The sequence below is a fragment of the Strix uralensis genome, chromosome 3 (genome assembly GCF_047716275.1).
Source record: "Strix uralensis isolate ZFMK-TIS-50842 chromosome 3, bStrUra1, whole genome shotgun sequence".
Taxonomy (NCBI): domain Eukaryota; kingdom Metazoa; phylum Chordata; class Aves; order Strigiformes; family Strigidae; genus Strix; species Strix uralensis.
The window spans coordinates 39671910-39692087 of record NC_133974.1 but is presented as its reverse complement, the minus strand read 5'-3'; the positions used below and the strand labels follow the sequence as shown (position 1 = coordinate 39692087).

Here is a 20178-nt window from a genome sequence, read left to right as displayed (position 1 = left end):
TAAGTGATAGCACAAGAGGTAATGGCCTCAAGTTGCACCAGGGAAGGTTTAGACTGGATATTAGGAAGCATTTCTTTACAGAACGGGTTGTTAGGCGTTGGAATGGGCTGCCCAGGGAGGTGGTGGAGTCCCCATCCCTGGAGGTGTTTAAGAGTCAGGCTGACATAGTGCTGAGGGATATGGTGTAGTTGGTAACTGTCAATGTTAGGTTAATGGTTGGACTGGATGATCTTCAAGGTCTTTTCCAACCTAGACGATTCTGTGATTCTGAGTTCTCAGCTTGTGTCCTAAGCTTGTGCAAACTTTTCTGTATGACATTATAAACTGAAAACACAAACGATTTACAAAAACACATAAAGTAATGTAAAATTATTATTTTTTTATTATTTGATGTAAATTTTATATTTTACCAAAGGTACTTTTATTCTCTGTTTACAAAGCCAAAAACATATCTGGATCACTTGCAAGTCAAATAAAGGTATCAGATGAAAAAGAGCATTTTAAAATGACCAGTTACCTGAGTTACAGTGCAATATTTAATTCCAGACAGTATTGCTCTTAAGACTTTTTACAGTAAGAAATAATAAGCTTTTTCAAGTCAAAACCTAAATCAGTGCTTGTCATAAATTTAAGAATTCTCATGAACCAACAACATGAAATATCTTATATAATGTATACTATACTTTTTTGCTTACCTCTACAATAAATTAATTATTATACCCTGGATGACTTCAGTATTAGCAAAAATATTTACAAAACCAAGATAAAACACAGTATAAAATTTTTTCAAAGATATATTTCTTCTGAGAAACAGTTTGGTACCAAGAGTGAAATTTCAAGTCTTACAAAATTGCTTCTCACTTATTTAAATTCATGAAGATAAATAAATAAGATTGAATATACAAACAAACATTGATATCCTTTTATGGGTTTATGCAGTAAAAGCATGTATCTCTTCTTGGGAGTATCCAAGATCCTTCAGATATCTGAAAGTCAGAAATCAAGTTGGTAATATTAATATTTGGAACCCAAAACCCACCACAGACACAGCTGAAGCATAACTTCAGCACCACTATCTTGTTTTTATTCAGACATGCACAATGATGTCTACCTTTGCAAATACATTTAGAAAACAATTCATGCCCAGGAGCCCATGATCTTTTAGGATACTAAAAGAATTTCTAAAAATAAATACAGCTATCATTTCAATTATCTCAGATTTCTCAAGAGGTAGCATAATTATTATCCAATTCCACTATCCATTAGATCTGGCTTCAGTAGGGCTGCAGAAATGCAAGTGATGTCCATATTGGTTCAATATTTTGAGGCTGACCAAGAGAAATTTATAGGACCTTTTCTCTTTAAATATATGGCATATAAAATAAGGAAAATATTAGGTACAGACAAAAATAAATGTATTAAAAAAACCTGAGAAGTGCTTGCGATAGAACTGCTTTGAGTTTTACTTTTTATAACTTAATTTGTCAAGCTAACACCAACACAGAAAGCTTATTTCCTATATAGCAACTTTTCTATGAACATCAAATTAAAAGCAGCATTTAAAACCTTGGGGAAAAAAAAGTCATTGTTAAAGAGATGCTTTAGAAAGCTTTGGACAACTTACTAAAGCTCATGAAATTTACATAATTGCTGATATTTACTTCGCTACACACTAAATATACTCCTCAAGTATGATGCCAGGTGGTTTTTTAATATTTTTTTTAAAGTTTTCTTGCAAAGCAGAAAATGTAAGGCTGTTTCTGAAAGACTACTGAGTCAGAAACACTCTAGGTGGTTAGGTGATCAAATTTTTACAAATTCCTTGTTCTCCAGTTCATCATTTAAAATACTCACTGTACTCCTTGTTCTGTAAAAGGTGTTGGACCACAGATGCAGATAAGCACTTTGGAGTCTTTTTTGCTTCTTTTCACAAACTCAGAGAGAAGAGATAAAGAAATCTTCCCTTGTTTACCCACCCAGTCCTTTGTTGGTTGTGAAAGAATGAATTGAACCTCAAACCTGGTAAGCAGAAGAATATTTCACGAACATTGCCTCTGATTAGAAATGCACTACACAAAATGCTAGTGATGTTTCCTATGATTCCTTTCCTGTTCTGCTCAGCTCCCACTACACAGTATCAGATCTCACAGACATTTAGTTGGTCCTACCAATCAAACCAAATCACCTCAGCATTGCGTATTTAATTGTTTAACCCAATCTTTCAATCTTAAAAAAAATTTATCTCTATATTTCACCTTACAAAGAAAAACAGCTGGTATGAATTAAGATACTAAAGCAGAGATTCTGCTGTTCTGTTATTCACTTATATATTATCATTCAGCTCAGTACATAAGTAGTGAAATAAGAATGCTTAGCCAAATTTGTGAAAATGTCAGTAGAATTTCATTAACAAGAAAATACTATAAATGGTTTTAAAAACTCACTAACAGAGTAGTTACTGAGTAAAACCCAAGTACTCATGTATCTGAGGCTTCTACTGAAAGGGAAAAAAAGGATTTTTACTGTAAATTTGCACAATGTCTAGACTATGAAGCTTTGAATGTACCAGATGTCACCAGGTTATGAAATAACATTGATTCTTCACTTCAGTGTTGGGAAGGAACAAGTAAAATTAATTTGTTCATACAATTTCAAAGAAGAATTACGTGAGCATAAACAAAAGGTATTTCTATCATGTAAAATCTACGCAGTGACAATTTATCTAGTGATAATAAGCAAGGCTACTGAAATTAAAAGCCAACCTGATATTCCTATGCCTCCTGACAGAACTATGGCTAAACCAAGTTGATGTTACATGTGCACTAGTGCATTTTAATGCGCAATTACATTGTAACTGAGGAAAAAAATGCAACAATTAGTAAGTAAAAATGAAAGTAGTGGGCCTAATTTAAACTTTGAATTTCTAGATAAACATTACCTCAACTAAGTGACACCAAAGAGACTTTTCAAGACTTCTCCAAATTCAGAATGTTGCTCTCAGGGTATGCTACCCTTCTCTATCATTTCTGTGCTTCTCTTTGCATATCTGTATTTTCTATTGCTAAGGCTAATTTTCTTCACCTTCAAAAAGCTTCTCGGACAGTCTTAACAATCATCTCATCTAACATATTGTCTCCAATAAATATCTATTAAACACTATCAAATCAAATCCCTGGCTTCCTATGGGACCTACAGAACATACTGACATAGCATGCATCTGTGACCAGTGTAAGCACATCTCCTTCCACTCCCTAGGTCTTATTAAATTCTTAGCTATGAGTTTCCAGAATCAACAGCTGTCTTCGTGCCAAAGCCGTGCAGTTAGTCTAAGCCCCAAGATTTGTTCTATACGCTGGGATGGTACAAGTTGGTCTCCACAATACCTTTCATCTTTAAGAGCTAACTGCTCTAGCTGGTTTCTCCAAAGTATGTCATCTTCTGTTTTGTTGAAGAAGATCAGCTTCACTGTCCTTAAAAAAAAAAAAAAAAAAAAATAAACTGCAGATTGTTTCTGTATTTGAAACACGTTAAAAAAATCAGAACACACTGCATTATTCAGCAGCCTTTTACTTACATTTTTTGGGTTTTTTTGTGCAATTCTGCAATCCTCAAATCTTTTTGCCACTAACCAAATATAGTTTCTTTCTTGCTGTACCTGAAAGTCTGTTGGACTTGTGACCTCTTCTAAATGTCATAACCCTGCCTGTGGTTGCAACCACTAGTTCAGGAACTGCTGTCCTAAGAAAAATAAAGTCTCTTGAAGTTACTAAAACCTGACTGAAATTACAATATAGCTTGTCAAGTTTTATCTAGTGGTTTTTCAATATTGTTTGAGCACTACTACTTCAATTAATAGCTGATATATGAACTCTGTACACCTTTTTAATATTACATACATCAGCTTGTACAGGTGAAACTGGAATTTCAAGGTTACGTCAACATTAATTTCATAATGATGGAATCTAACACAGATGAAATCTTACACACAGAAGTAAGAGAAAATTAACTCATAACTTGAAGAGCAAACTACAGCTCTGTACCAGGTTATCTATTCCTACTTTATTTGTTGATTTATAAAATCTATTTATCTGGGAAGCTACTGTTTAACAAGTGTTATATTTGCCAGATAGAGCATTTATTTTTTTATGTCAACTGTCATTAAGGTCAGTGCTATTATCTCTTCATATTTTTATGCTACAGTGGAGGTAAAACACAAAGAGACTGACTTTACAAAACAGAATTTACCATTTGATGAAGCCACATAAACCTAACTTCTCCTTTATTGCTAATGACAGACTAATACCCTGGGGATAACCGATATAAGACAGATGATGTGCTCTTAAATGCAGGCAGTTCCTACATTGCACCCCACAAGGCTTTAAGTGACTGTTGTTTTTTTCTACTCAGGCACAGCTCTGAGCAGAGAGACCATGTTGCTGTGGTGCCAGAAGTGGTAAGTTCAGTGCCCTACTTTCAGGAAGCCAGAGCACTGGGACACCTGGTGAAGAAACAATCACATGCAGAACCACACGGGTACCTGTCAGCCTAGCCTGCTGGTCCTGCACACCGCACAGCCCTGCAATTCCTGTTCCATAACATGGCATTCCACTACCCAGTGTCCCTTTTACATGCAGCCAACCTTGCTTCTAAGAGACTAGCGCTAGACACAGTATGTTTATATGATGCTGTGCTGAACTATTAATTCCCATCACCTCCTCCTCTGTACCTTGCAGAGAGACATCTTTCACACATGCACATCACATATGCTAGGGCTTCTGGGGAGAATTTATAATCTCCAGCTGTTCTTCAACTGCAATTTAAAAGCCTGCATTCTCCCAGTCTGAATATATGACATTTTTCTGACTTCTAACTTTTTCCTCTTCTGCAGTTTGGTAGCAGGAAATCTCTTAAAAGCTACATCAGATGCCACAGGTAAGAGATCACTTTCTACTTATGAGAAGCGTGTCCATTTTCTGCTGCCAAAATATAAAACTGAGGTATGACCGTCGTATGTAATACACATCATCAGTAGCGTTACTGAAAGAAAGAAGTTCCAGATGCATTACAACTCAAAGTAAGTTACAATTTGGAGTTGTAACTTATTTGGAAAACTTGCCTGGTATAGAACAAAACAGCCCCAAATCAGCTATGTTGCATCTTTAAATGCTAAAATCATCTTATTCAGAAGCTAGCATGTGCGAAAAATCTAGGTTCCTTACATGCTTCTCAGGGCCCACTTCCCTGAAAACATGGAAAATAAAGCTCACTTCAAGAATGTAGTGCGGTCAAAGCTGGCATGGTGCACCACAGCATCAAGTGTTACTCAGGTGGTGAAAAAAGTCAATTAAAAGTGCATAGGAAAGCCATGCATTTTGTTCATTGGGCACAAAAGCAGAAATTGGTTATTTGGAGAAAAATGCTGAGACACCCTTACTGATACTCTACAGTGTAGATAAACATATCTGCTGCAGCACTGCTCAGTACTCAGCACTATAAAGAGAACAGAAAACCCCAAAACATGGAATGAACTGGTAAAAGTTTTTCTAGAAATGAAGGAGAAAACAGCTCAAAGGAAGAGATGAAGATTTATATATGATCCTTACCAGTACAGAAGAGCTGGTTGAGAAAATGATGACATTAGTTAATGATGACAAGTTTAGATAACAAATGAGAAACTTCATCCACCCTTTGGAAAGAAATAGGGAGAACCTAACATACAGGAAACTACTTCAAGGGATGTAGATTTTAATAAACTCAAACTGGTACACAAGGTCTTATGGAAAGCTGTACAGAGAGAGGAGAGAGACCCATAGAGGATTTTAACACAGAGGAAGAAGAGGCAAAAAAAGTTACAAAATCACCTACAAAACAAGAATTATGATGAAAGTGGGACACTACATTAAAAGTGAGACACTATATTAAAAGTGAATATGAGAACAGAGTGGTAATTTAGGAATGAAAAGCTGGAGACAAACCAAGATACATCTACCAAGGAGAATCAGGAACAGACTACAAGCATTCTATACTTATTAAGAGTGTTAGCCCTCTACCTAGCATTTAGTGACTTTGTGCCTCAGTCTTCTTTAAGAAATGTATCCATGTGATTGCAGTTATACACCCCCAGTAAAAACGAGCAAAAGCTTCATCTTAAAAAGGAAAAAAACAGCACAGCGAACGATACTCTTTGTAAATCAATACTTTGGCCAAATACAATTTGGCCTGTAAGAGAAGAAACAAGTTTGAAGTAAGAGCATTATGACTCCATGCACAAAAGGATACTGCAGACAGGAAGAGAACAAATTGTTTTCCACATTTACTGTAGGCAATAACAGACTTAAAAGATAACAGGGAGAATGTGGCTAAACAGAATGGAAATCCAGTGATCCAAGCCCATTACATCACAGCAAATGCTGCCTGGGGAAGCTGTGGATTCTCCAGCATTTGCAGTGCAGCCCCAGAGGTTCAGCAGCACTCCCCCAGCGCTACAGACAGAGGTTGCTTCTGCACCCTCAGGTGACAAGCTGGTCATTATTCAGCTCCTTAACTTTCTGCAATTCACATTCTAGCATGTGCAATCCAAGTTTCCAGCAACTGTTACTTTTCACAGTAAACACTGAGTTCCCATAAGAAATTGTGCTGAAGAGAGTTAAAATAAGCCACTCCGGTCATCTTTCAAGGACAGAGTAGATACAAACACTAACTGTGCAGTAGTAGTCTTTCATACATGTTATCTACCCCGTTTATTCTGGTTAAGGACGAAATGTCAAGATTTGCATCTGATGCTACGCCCTCCTTAGTTTTGCTTTCATATTATCACAACTACCTTTACCTGATACACTAGTTTTCCCCTCAAGAAGCAAAAAAAAAATTATTCCAAATTCACTCTTCCCAAGCATTTTGTTAGATGATAAATTTATCTTTTGGATTCACAAAGCCAGCCAGCCACTTGTTATTCGTTACTAACAATACAGGATGCTTTGTAAGAGCCAAAGAGCACACAGTCTCTCTGCTCACAAAATAGGATTATATGTGAACAATAACAGTACAAGAATAATGTCTGGGTTTAGATTTTTTTTTCTAGAAACGGACTTCTGCAGTACATGTCATCCTTTTTAGGTTTACTATGAAGACTAGTGTTCAATTAATCTCTCTATGTCATCTCAAAATTTGCTTCATAAAGGCATAATGAACCAAAACATCCTGTGCTTATATTGAATAAAACTCAGTATCAGAAATTAATTTCCATAACAAGAGTCCAAATTCAAAGGTACAGGAAAACAGCAGCAAGTCTGTTGAACTATCCTCTGGAACAGCTTTAAAGAAAATACAGTTCAGGTATATTTTTCACTTTCACACTCTCCCAAATTACAATAGTTCACATTGACAAAAATGTAATCTACTAAGAAATTCTGCAGGATGTGATTCTAGAGGAATCTTTTTGCTAAAAGCAGTGCGAGCACACATCACCTCTATCAAAGTATGCCCTTACAGTAACTCTGCATTTCCTTTTAAAGTTGAGCTATTGTATACTCTTACAGTTCTAAATGGACAATCACATCAAGCAGGAGTACTAGTTCTGGGGTTCTGAAGACATAACGGACCAAAACAACCTGTTCACTTGACCAAGGACAAGTAATGCTTCCTTCTGTAGATTCTACAAGTGGAGTACAGAATACATATGCAATACACACCTTTTTATACATTTGAATATACTTAACACTATGCTTACGTAAGTCGCACTTTTGTGAAAACTGAAATTCGTCTGGTAAAAAGGTGGTTTTGTTGCTGAGCAAGTGAAAACAATACAAAAAGGATGCTAGGTATTCTAATAGATTGAAGAGAAGCCATAACTAAACAGTTGTAAGCCTCCTCAGCCCAAAAAACAGTATCTAAATGGAAATATTTCAATACTAAAAAAAGGCACTCAATTGCAAAGCTAGTTTAAACAAAGGAAAACCCCAAACAAAAAACCCCCAAACAAACAAAAAAACCCCACACCCCCCAGACTTTCTACTTGGTGAGCTCATTTGTACAACTAAAATCCAAAATGCAAATCAGTCCATTCTGTTGATGGTAGCCAATAACCAAGTATGTGCAGGTTCCCTAAGACTCTGACAAGACTCTTCCCTAAAGTGTGACAGCTTTTGGCATAAGTGAAGAAAAATGCTTTCATACCATTTTATTTTGTTAATTGTTTTATTAAAACTGAGGCTTGCCTACTACATTTCATCCTTCTTATGGATTGCTCTAGCTTGGGGTTAAACCATACATACCGGAGGCAACTGACTTCAGTCAGAGCGCAACTGAGCAGCTTAACCATTGGTGTGAAGCCTGTGCCTGCTGCCAATAAAAAGAGATCTTCTGAAGTTTGAACCTGTGACTTCTTGAAGTTACCTTCAGGATTGCTAACAGAAATATAGTCTCCTTTATTAAAAAAAAAAAAGAGTAGAATGGTAAATGTTAATGAGATGAAAACAAGCTAATTAGCATTCTGATTTTTTTAAAGGCCCATTCATATTGTCTTCATCTTTGTAGTATTAGAGTTCCTTTCAGAAACGTACTCTACATTTCACACAAGGATCATTCTTGTTAAAAGAACAGATGTCTTGATGGATTTTACACTGTATGTGTACACAAATATTTGTGAAGTCAGTGTTAAAAAACTACCTCCATATCTGAAACAAAAGTGCATCTTAAGTCTAATAAAACAGACCTAGCTTTCTTTATTTGAAAGTACAAAAAGTTGTTCTAAGAGTATACACTATCAAAGTGATCAACTATAACATGTGTTACAGTTGGCGTATCTGAACAGTGAAACAGGAACACATTTGAAGATCAGTCAGGAGAGCTTTATGTAATGGACAACTAGTTACAGTGAGGATAAACATGCAGGTTTAAAAAAAAAGTTTAAAAAAAATAAGGTTAAAAAAAAAAGTTAAGTATGTCCCGATGTATAAGTAGGTAAACAATAAGAACATCACAATATCCGGACAATGAATCTGAAAAGCTAAAGCAATTGCTGCAAAACCAAGCACAAAAACCCCCAACATATACTTACCAATTTGTAGGTGGTCAAGTGCCTGTGTGAACAGTCCACAGGAATAAATTTTAATCATTAAATATATATATGCACCATCATGGCGAGATGGTTCTTTCAAATCCAGTGGCAAAAAAGGCAATACAGGTGTGTATGGTTTTACTACCTCTGTCCCTATACAGAAGACAAAAAGGTAGCTGAAATAATATGAAAAGTACTCTACATCCAGCAAATTTACTGCAAACAAACACCAAAATAAACAAACACTAAACAGATAATCTGCATATCCCATAAAAAAATAACACCATCGCACGCTTTTTACACAAGTATTTTACTTTCCATTGCACCAGTTCTTTTTACAGTAGCCTTCCACTTTCAATTAAAATCTTCAAGCCACTGTACAGTATGTTATTTCTACAGTACTTAGCAATGCAAAACACTGGAAGATCTAGAGTCATCCCCAAAGAACATGAAAATCTAAACATTTGCATTTAAGTACCACAGCTTGATTTTTTTCTAAACTGAAATAGCAGATTTTTAGTACAGCATGACTGTATTTTCTTCCAGTTCATTTCAAAAAGCTCTTGTATAATGATAGAAAGATAGATTGCAACAGTTGGGACACCAGCAAAGAATTAGGTAAGACGGAGGAGGAGGAAAAAACAGTTCGCAATTAAAGGGTATTTAAAAATTCTGAGAAATCTCTCTACCATGCAAGTACAGTGACCAGTACAACAATTAATATGCAAATTTTAAAAAGTACCCTTAAAAAAATAAAACGGGTATTTCTTTGACCTCTCATTTTAAGTTTGCCTTTTACAAAATTTTGAATAGTGCTTAAACAATGTTTTTCAAGATGCCTTCCTTTCGCAACCTCACGTTATCATTAATAGTGTGCAACTGTGTGTAAAGTAGCATTACACTGACTGTTGTAAATCCCTTAGAAGCAAAAAGACAAAAAAAAAAGGCACAATTGCAACATTACCATGCCAAAAAAGCTGCAAACTAAAAGGAACTGACTAATCATACATAACACATATACAATGAACTTCCCCCCTTCAAAGATGAACAGCACTATTTCAGCATAGAGCATGTTTTAAACGGAGAGTTGAAAGAAGAGCCAAAGAAGGTCAACAGCAAATGCCAGCCACCTCAACAGTTAGCTTTCCAGCAGTATTAATCCAGTCAGTTCATTATTAAGCACTGACTGTGATCCTGGAAGCAGAGACTTTCTAACTGCACCTAGGGAATTAGTGGCCGTGTCCTGGCATTCTCCCAAGACTATGAAAAGGGATTTATGTTAATATATCCATGGCTACATTCTCAATTTCTCTTACCTGCAATGATTTGTTTGAGGTAAACATGTTGTCCAGTGGGAACATGGAGATGTGTGCTCTCAGGCAACATTAAGCACAAGAGCTTGGTGTCATGGGTAACTTCTGTCTTAGAAATCAACTTGCATTTTCTGTAGAACAGTCCTAAAAACATGGTTTTATAGTTACTTAAGTCTCAACCTTTGTATTCTTACACATCTTTTAATAAGAGATAAAGGTATGCATTTCACTATATACATTTATAAAAAGACTATAAACATATGCTTCTTATATAATTACTTACAACTATTTTTCTAATTTTGGGCTAGGACCCATTTATAGCCTTATATTAGACTCGTAACAGACTGAAACTGAGACCTATCAGCATTGACTAGGAAGTAGAAGATAAACACCAAATACTAGCAGAAAGCAGAACCTCCTGTACTACATTGCACCTGCACTAAATTCACCTTACAAGTACAGCATGAATATGTATATGCAGACTAAATACAGTCTGGGTAAAGCAAATGAAATGTAAGCAAGGCACAACACCACTGTCCTCAGTAATAAGACTATCTAAACCCAGCCACCATCTCACGTATTTATTGGGCTGACCATGCCACGCTGTTGCAGTTTTCACTGCTATTAGCACTAGTATTTCTGATACAGCTTTGCACAATTTTTCAGGTACACAATATCAATACTTAAATGCTTATACACAACATAAAATGAAATCATCATCTGTGCCTACATAGGCAACACACACTTCAGCATTATCAATAAGTATTTTAGACATGAATTGGTGCCTTTTGGCTAGCTAGAAATGATGAACTCCAGTTATATGTTCACATGCTTACTTAAATCAACTACAAGGTTATATGCATGGCACAAATTTTTGTTGATACAGCTGTTTTGGATGCGAGCACATGGGTTTCAAATACAGTGCTTTTCAACCTGTGCATCAACTAAATGCTGGGTAAAAGGTAACTGAAAAAAATAAAGCATTAAAAAAAACCCCAAACTATCACTATGCAAGGTCTGCATCTCCACCAAAAATCTTCAAGAAACTGAGAAAGAAATCAGGGAAAGAACACTGCTAATCAGAATAACTATTTAAAAACCCCAACCTTATACATTCCTATTAGCCAGGGGGATTTAAAAAGGGGAAAAAAAAAAAAAGCAGTGAGGAAAAGGAAAGGAATACCCTGGAATATGTAGCTTTTTTCAGGGACAAAGGGGAAATAAACTATAACAGTTTCACCAGTATCTTATCCGAGCTTAAAGTAATGTTTTCCCTATACCTGCAATAGGCTCACAGCTAGATAAGCCATTTACTCTGTCTCTGCTACAGCAGGGGCAATAACTGATCACTTACACTGGAAATGATCTCTGTGGCAAAGCACTCAACATAAGGCTGGCCAGACCTGCACCCGTTTTAACTAAGCAGCCATCCTCATCTATGTAATCTGTATCATTACATCACTTGACAGCCTAAGAGAGGATTTGAAAACACAACAAAATAGAGGGCTATGCCCTGCTCATTACAGCCAGAGACTTCAGAACCTAAGTAGGAGTAAAGCAGCAAAGAAGTACTTCAAAGAACAAAGGGCAAGGATGCAAAAACAACCACTTAGTAGCTTTCATTCTGGCAAGAAAAATGCTTACAAAGATTAATTCAGCAACAAATGCCAGGTATTCTTCAACTCTCAACTACAAAAAAAAAAACCCAATAAACAAACAAACAAAAAAAAACAGGCTTTAGAGGGACTCAGTAAGCTAGCCTGGCCATTGTTCAACAGCGCTCCCTAAAAGCCGTTTAAAGAACGCTTTGAGTATTTCAGTAGTTTCATCTAATGAATTTTCCAAGTAACTTATCTGCACTGCAGCTTCCTTATTGCAGCATTATTACCCCAAACATTCTGCTGTTTCCAAATATTCTGGATTAAAAACCCAGCCAAAGAGTTCAAGACAGCTGGAGACTTGTTTCAGAGTGCTCTGCAACAGTGCTGTTCTACAACTGCTGCCTGAAGGAACAGCCACTACCATTAACACTCCCCTCTTCAATAAGCACAGGATCACAGCCTGTCAATTCAACCACAACAGAAAGAAAATAATTTTAAACAGAGAAAAGCTTTCAAACAAACAATATTTATCCACAAAATGCTTAAAAGTTAAGGGTTTAAACAAGATGTTTCAGCTCAGCCATTCTTTTTGAATTGGCTTTTTTTCCAAAGGTATACATAAACTCTGCTAGAACAGTCAAGCATCTAAATACATGTAGGTATGCCTGGAAATAAACATTCAGGTTACTAAATCTCAGCTGCACATGCAGTTTGTGCATGCGCTAAATGAGCATCAAATTCATTACATACCACCATTGCCACAGCAGGTGGCCATGGCCTTTTTCTCCATACACTTGTTTTCTTAAATTATTCAAATATCTCCTAGTGAATTATCCACTATAGATGTAAGGCCTCTGACATGGAATAAATCTTCCTTAGTATTTTCTCATGTCTTTCATCTAACATCCTACGAACTGCTTATTTTGAATGAGCAAACATTTCAGATATACCAAAAGAATGTCTACAGCACTGAAAAATGAAAGGCAATAATTCCATTTCATGTCAATCTTGAAGTAAAACAGCAGCAGCTTTCCAGCTATATGAAAGAAATTTTAGAAAAGTTTGTTGAAATCTGGTTTTCTACCACTCTTTTGAAAAACAATACATACTAAGATTGCAAATACTCCTCCAGATATCTGGGAGTGAAGAGAGAAGATAAAAAAATGATTCAACACCTGATTCATTGTTTCCTGACAATTTCTGACCTTTCAACCTGACAAATTCCAAACTTTTCCACATGTAACAAACTAAGCTTTACCTCCTCCTTTTTCTTTTTAATTTGCTATACAGAACTTTTGTCCTAATTCACTTAATCCAATTTTAGAAAACGGAGACCTAAGTCTAAACAAACTCACAGTTTAGGTTGTCCTCTTTGCTACATTAACTAAAATGAGTTCATTTTCAGTGATTCCAATAACATCTGGAGCCACAAACAAAAATAACTGGCAATGCAGAAAAGCCTTTCAACAAGAGAACACCAGCCTTTAGTAGCAAGCTGAAGGAGAACAGTTGCTTTCAGCAACCCATGAAGCCAAGTTAACTGTCAGATCCCAAAGACATACAATTTGCTACTATACATAAGCAAAAGCCACTGCTCTCTCAATTTTGGAGCATGATGCAAACGCCCAGCAGCAAGTCCTAATTTTCAAAGTAGAGAAAGTAATTAGTGACGAGGTCAGGTTTGATCAAACTTTCTGCAGACATCAAGTGTCAGCATCACAACTCCTGACCTCTTCTCCGAGAAGCTACCTCTGCAGCCTCCCCACTACCAAAACCTTGTCACGTAAACTCAATACAATCACAGGCTAGAGATGCCACTCTCTAAACTGAACTTCCTCCTCTGCTGGAATCAAGAACTACAGCACCTTGATTCCTGTGCATACAAAATGAATTTTACTAACAAAACTGCTGCACAGATAATGATACCTATTGGAGAGTATCATCCTTTTGCCTACTGTGTTCTTCCTTGTTATGAAAGGGATTTTAATTTAAGATTTTTTCCTTGATTGATGTTTCTTGCTTTTCTTCAATGATAGGATTTCAGTGACAATTCTTATTTCTTCTTACTTGTTAGCCGTAAGTTAGTCTGTCTGTTTGGGATACAGAGTTTCAAAGTATAAATGCTGCATCCCTTCGCTGCCCCTCCATCTCTCGTAAAGGAGTTCTACCCCACTCCCAGCATGCATATACCACCCAACAGTGTCCATCAGATGGAAGCAGATGGAAGTTAATCCCTATTTTGTTCAGGTTGCTTGATTATGGAGCCTCAAGTACTGTTAGTGTCAACATGATGGAGATCAGACCACACAGATGAAGGCAGGTGGCTGCCTATCACTCCTGGCAGTAGCCCAGTCTTGGAGTTAAGACAACCACAAACTCTTAATGCTGACTGTCAATTTATCAGTACCCTCCAATGCTTCATTTAATTACTGGATTTCACAAGCTAGCTCCTATTATCCAAAGAAGTCAGCCATGCTCTTCTCAGATGGTCTCCCTTCCTTTCCAAAATAAAGTTTCCACTGAATCAGCACCTCCTAAACTTTCCCTGGTTCTGCATAGCACACTGGCACAGCATTAAGTCTGGCTTACATACCTTAGAGTGCTGCATCAGCATTCTGCCCCCTTCTGTTACTTCCAACAAAAAAGTCTGTGATCTTCCACTTAACATGGACTAAAACCACTGCACCAAACTACAACATTATATCCCATTTCAGTCCTCAGAGGCAACATCACCTTGATTCTTTACTGAACCCTCTAAGCATCTGCCAATAGTTGCACACTCTTTAGGAGAGCAGAAGTTTTTCCAAAACAGGGATCTGAGTGGAAGTTCAGAATCACTTTCAGAAGGAAGAAGTAGAATTTATTCTCCATGGGAAAAAACACACACCCACCCACCCCTAAATCATCCCTACTAACATGTCATTTTTTACTTGCATATGGCTACTGCTTTTATATACACAGTGATTCTAAAACATTTTCTGAACTGGCATGTTAAGTACTTAGTCTTTCCCTAGAATTTCATTCTTACTGTGTAGAAAAAAATTTCAGGATAAAGATATTTGGTATTATCACATACAGCCCAAACATCAGTTGCTTACTCTATTGGCTAAGGCTGCTAAGAAACCAGAAAATATGCAAAAAAATGTGGTTAACTCAAATAACTCAAAGTTTCATTTTCTGTTGACCACAACTACAGTTGTACAGCTATCCACAAGTCAAAACTAAATGCCTTAGATACACAGAAATACTATGTACATGCAACGTGTTCTTATCTCATCCAGACCAAGAAGTCTTTGGAAGAGACATCATGAGAGTTTTATACTCAACAATGGAATTTTAAGTGGTCAACAGTGAAGGTCTTGATTTTTTTAAATTTGGCAGAATTCAGTTTTTCCACAGGAACAACTAGCACACTTGTCCTGGTTTAACCAGGATAGGATTAAGTTTCCCCAGCAGTGGGGGGGGAGCTCTAGCCGGGTTATTCAGATACCATGCAGACGTCACATCCTGGGACTTCACATCCTGGCGCGTCACATCCTGGCACGGGAGCGTGGTGCGCATGGTTTTATACATCTGCTCCTCTCACTCCTGTACTGGTAGATATACTTTGCTCTGTTCATTGTTATCACTGTTATTCTTATTGTTGCTGTTTGTTGTGTTGCTGTTACTCTGTTGAATTAAACCTTTCCTTATCTCAGTCTCGGGGCTTTGTATTTCACTCCCTTTGTGGGGGAGGGGCAGCGGCCGCGTGGTCTCAGACCCGGGCACTAAACCATCACAACACTAATAAAGAAAATCAAAGTCAAAAGATTTCCTATTACGAACTAAGATGAACAAAGACAGCCAAAATTTAAGTTCAATTTTATATTAAATAATTCCACAGCAAAAGCTAATTTTAAAATATTTTTCCAGTTGGTGTCTTTTTAAACAATCTTTGATAAACTGCAGGTCTAGGTAACAGTATTAAGAGTGCTTGCCTGTCACCTCCAAGACTTGGCAGCAATTCCACCTTCACACAGAAGCATGATATGCAGTGGTGATTACAAACTATACCCTCATGAATGGGCATCCATATCTTATTTCCCAGAAGAGCCACCTACAAGAAAATCATATCTTAATGCCCAAGAGAAAAACTGCACTCTATCACTATACTGTGTGGGTTTTTTAAATGGGAAAGTTCTGCCTTACTTTTTTAACACTGCATTTCAATTTAACAGGATTCAGGCATTATGACCATTAGATTTTCTTTATACTTCCTAATGACCAGTTTCATAACAGCTAGATAAGAGTAATGTCACCAACTTCCCTACACTGACAATCTAATTATATTGAATTGTGCTTTCTATGCATTACTGTCAGAAATAAGCAATTATTCCTCTGGAAAACTAAGCACATAATCCTTCTTAAGGAGCAGAAGTAGTATTGAATATTCTTCTGAATCTACTGATACATCCTAAGATACAGAGTAGTTCACTGCAATTACATTAAAATTTTTAAAAAATCCCCCTCAACTTCAAAGAAATTCCATGAATCTGTTTTTTCCACCTAGTTAAGTAAGAAATACACTAACCAAAATGTTAGCCTAAACTCAGGAGGAATTTGAGTCCATTGACAATGTAGTATGAAATGAAAGTATGATTTTCTCAGCTTAAGGGGAAAAAAGTAGGGGTTTATGCTTATTGTCTCTTCATAGCATAAAGTAACCATAGGTTTTCCAGTATCGTCTCTGTGTTATGTCTGAAGAGCTTCATCACTTTTTTTGTAGAATCTAGAATTGATTGCTGTAAAAAATAAAGGTTAAATAACTTAAAAGCATAGAGGCTTGGGGGGTGGTGTAGTGGCCACCACTGCCCCTTTACAAACTTACATTCATAAATGCTGTCATATCAACAAGTAATAACAACAACATAAAATCAAGCAAAGTTTTCAAGTGTCAATCTTTCCTTAGTTTTCTGTCTCTTCTTCCTGTGCTTTGAAATACTATGGAAATGTTTGAAATGACTGATACACATGAAAATACTACAGAAAAACACAAAGAGAAGAAAAACCCGAAGAATTAAACATCAGTGCTCCCATAAGCATTTACTGTTCACAGCTTCAGAATAACCTTGCCACTAAACTGGAAGTATGGAAACATTCCGAGTAAAATGATTACTTTTATTAGAAAGTGTCAGTGATTTATTCAAAGAATTAGGTATACACACAAACTGAATGAAATAAATAAACAAACAGGTATAACAAGATAACATAACTTCTTTCCAATCTGTTCCCAGATTTTCAGTCACTTTCAAGAAGTGGAAGAATTCATACAAATTATCAGTTACACTGTCTTCAAACAAGACTCACATACTCATGGGAAATAAAAGGTAATGCTGAGAGTAAGCAGTGGAAGATACATAAATCGAAGTGAAAAAAAATCAGAATATTTAAGGCAATGCATCTGTGCTACCCTATATATAGTGCAGCACTGAAATACCAGATATAAAGCTATAAAATAACTTTAGCCAGTTCAGGTCTTGGAAGCAAAGCAGCTCTCACAAGGAACTACTTCAACACTGGTACTGCTTCTGCTATTCACATTCAAATCCCAATAGGTGGGCACAGGTAAGTAGGCAAACTGCATGCATACAACATTGACAGTGCTATTATCCCAGCATGGAAAATAAACTAAAGTATAAGCAGCATTAAGAGAACCCCTCTATCTGCAACACACTTCATACTAAGTGTTTCTGCAGTTCATCAAAGAACAATCTAATCTCCTCTTCAAAGATGTATTTATTTAACTTCATTTATAAAATGCATCAATTCATTTATGAGGTCAGAATTACTTACTAGGCTGAAAGTCTCGATTATTTTATTCCCAGAATAAAGCTATTTTGCATACAAAACCAACTGCACACCTCAAAGACATGGAAATTATCTACAGCTGTTAATCACTATTTCTGCATTCACACCGCATGAGGTTTCTCCACACACAACATTATTTTGCTCACACAGAATTGGAAGCAAAGTTAAAACCTGTGCAATTTAGAGAAAGGGGGCACAATTTTAAGCACAAACTGAGAGCATCTACTTAAGACTAAACTGAGCAAACAGAAGCCTCCAACACGCAGATTTTTATGCTTGAGCTGAAAGTACAGGGTTGGAATAAGGAAAGATATTTAAGCCTGAACATTCTTCCCCTATAAACATTCTGGCATGTTCAATTTTAAATTCTGAGGTTTTAAAACTAAAAAACTGCAGAACAAAAATTTCTGGAGTAGGGATTAAAAAGCCATAGATATCAATATATTTGCTAGATTCTTCACCTTTGTAATCAGGGAACTGAAGAAACTCAGGCCCAGCAAGCCCTTTAAGTTTTCTAGAAGTTCAGTTTAAACGGATCTTTACTCAGTCAGCCAGCAATACTATAATAAAGTTAACCAATACCTACAACACCTCTGTGTAACAGGACAAATGCTATATTGGAGACCGACCTCTTGGAAAAAAACTGCGTAATAATAATCTAGAAAGCATTGGTTATTAACACTCAATTTGGATTTTTGCCAATTGCATCCAATCATCCTCATCTTCCTCATTTGTAAAATATCTATAAAGCCACTGTATTCTACACCTCTTGTCCTTTCAGGTTATTTTCTACTTTTGTCTTCTATAATCATGAAAAGTGACGAAGAGGGAGAAAATGAGCAACGGACAGTGGACAACTTATTAGTCCAGGCTGTATCCCCTTAAATATAGAGGATTATATCAAAAAATCTAATACTGGACAACTCAACAGTTTCTAAAGCTCATAAGGAAAATTACATTCTATATAAGCTAAAGGTAGCTAAAGAAATGTGCTTTTATGCAGTCCATCTTCATTTTTGTACCACAGTAATCTCTCAACTTTAAAGGCCCAAGTAAGAGGTGCACAACAGTGATCAGCATTTAATTAGCTCTTAATGTACACCTTTGTTTTCATGCATAATAAGGCAGACTAATAGCAGTCAACTTCTGAGCATTATTAGATAAAGGGTTAAGAGGGCTTTTAAGAAATAGGAGAGTTGCAGTAACAGAGGAGTATGCTTGTATTATACAATGTAATTTTGCATAATTGTTTAATTTAGCTGAAAAAAAAAAAGCAGCACTTGGGTGTGGCATCAAGTTCATGCAATTCTGTTACCACAAAATGAACTCACACATAACATCTACTGCTTATTGCGGACGCATCAGTTTATTTAGAGCTGGCTTTGATACCTATACATGGCTTGAAGTGCCTTATTTAATCATAGCTCAAGTTACAAAGATGCAGGGTGCTGGAACAACATTACAGTGTTGAAAGGTGTTACTACATCTGCAGTAACAGTTGGAAGCGGAGGTTTTTGTTCCTTCACTACAGTTACTCCTATGATGACTGACACAAGGCCATGCATTATCTCCTCAGGGTCTACTGAGGTTTTCATATGGACAGAAAGGATATTAAGCACACAGGTAGCCATGAGACGGAAAAACATTCAAGCAGTCCTCACCTTCCGCTACTAGGTTCTTCCAGTCTTTCCACAAGCCTGGAAGACCTCCAATTCCACTGCAGGATAAAACAAACCAAAGCAGAACAAAAAACCACCTCTAACCTGAACCCTTTCAATAAGGCCAGACAGCATTCCTGAAAGAAATGAAGGTATGACTACAGAAAAAGAAAATCCTGAGGGAAACCAAATAGGACTAATAAGCTCAAAAAAGTCTTACAACAGCTGGTAACAATGGCCGTGAAACTGCTTACCTCTGTCTGTGCGTTTGATAAATGTATTATGACTCTCCAAGTGCTGTCCCAGCATTTTCCAATGAATGTTATCCTTCTTCTTTAAGGTTATCTCTACTTTCCCAATTTTTTCAGCAATATTTACTAAAAGAGAAAAGGTTTCACACTGTTACTTTTAGTTACATTTTGTGCAAAAAAAATTTTACTCCTCCATTATAACGAAATTTTAGAAGAATTAATTCTGAAGACACACAGAACTAATCCATTAAAATAGCTGGAAATACATTTAATTTGATATCTCTTTATAGTTTTACAGTGCATTTAAAATGACAAGCACTAACTTAATATGAATAATTAATATATCTTATTTTCTAAATACACTGTAAAAAGTTTCACAGCCTATCTGGTCAAAAAGAATGTTCATGAACTCAGCGTCCTCACTACTGGAAACTGGTAACTACCACTAAT

General features: G+C 36.4%; 1 protein-coding gene across 6 annotated transcripts in view; it reads right to left on the bottom strand.

Moving 5' to 3' along the window:
* Window positions 1–359: 359 nt before the first annotated feature.
* Window positions 360–20178, bottom strand: part of CYB5R4 (cytochrome b5 reductase 4) — a 39340-nt gene continuing 19521 nt past the window's right edge. For all 6 annotated transcript variants that reach the window (XM_074861971.1, XM_074861973.1, XM_074861974.1 and 3 more), the window contains 7 exons: window positions 19732–19854; window positions 10375–10515; window positions 9059–9211; window positions 8274–8424; window positions 3384–3470; window positions 1855–2019; window positions 360–986 (listed from right to left, as the gene is read on the bottom strand). In XM_074861971.1, coding sequence (XP_074718072.1) covers window positions 932–986; window positions 1855–2019; window positions 3384–3470; window positions 8274–8424; window positions 9059–9211; window positions 10375–10515; window positions 19732–19854 — 875 coding nt within the window. In that variant the 3' untranslated portion in view covers window positions 360–931. The remainder of the gene's footprint in view (window positions 987–1854; window positions 2020–3383; window positions 3471–8273; window positions 8425–9058; window positions 9212–10374; window positions 10516–19731; window positions 19855–20178) is intronic.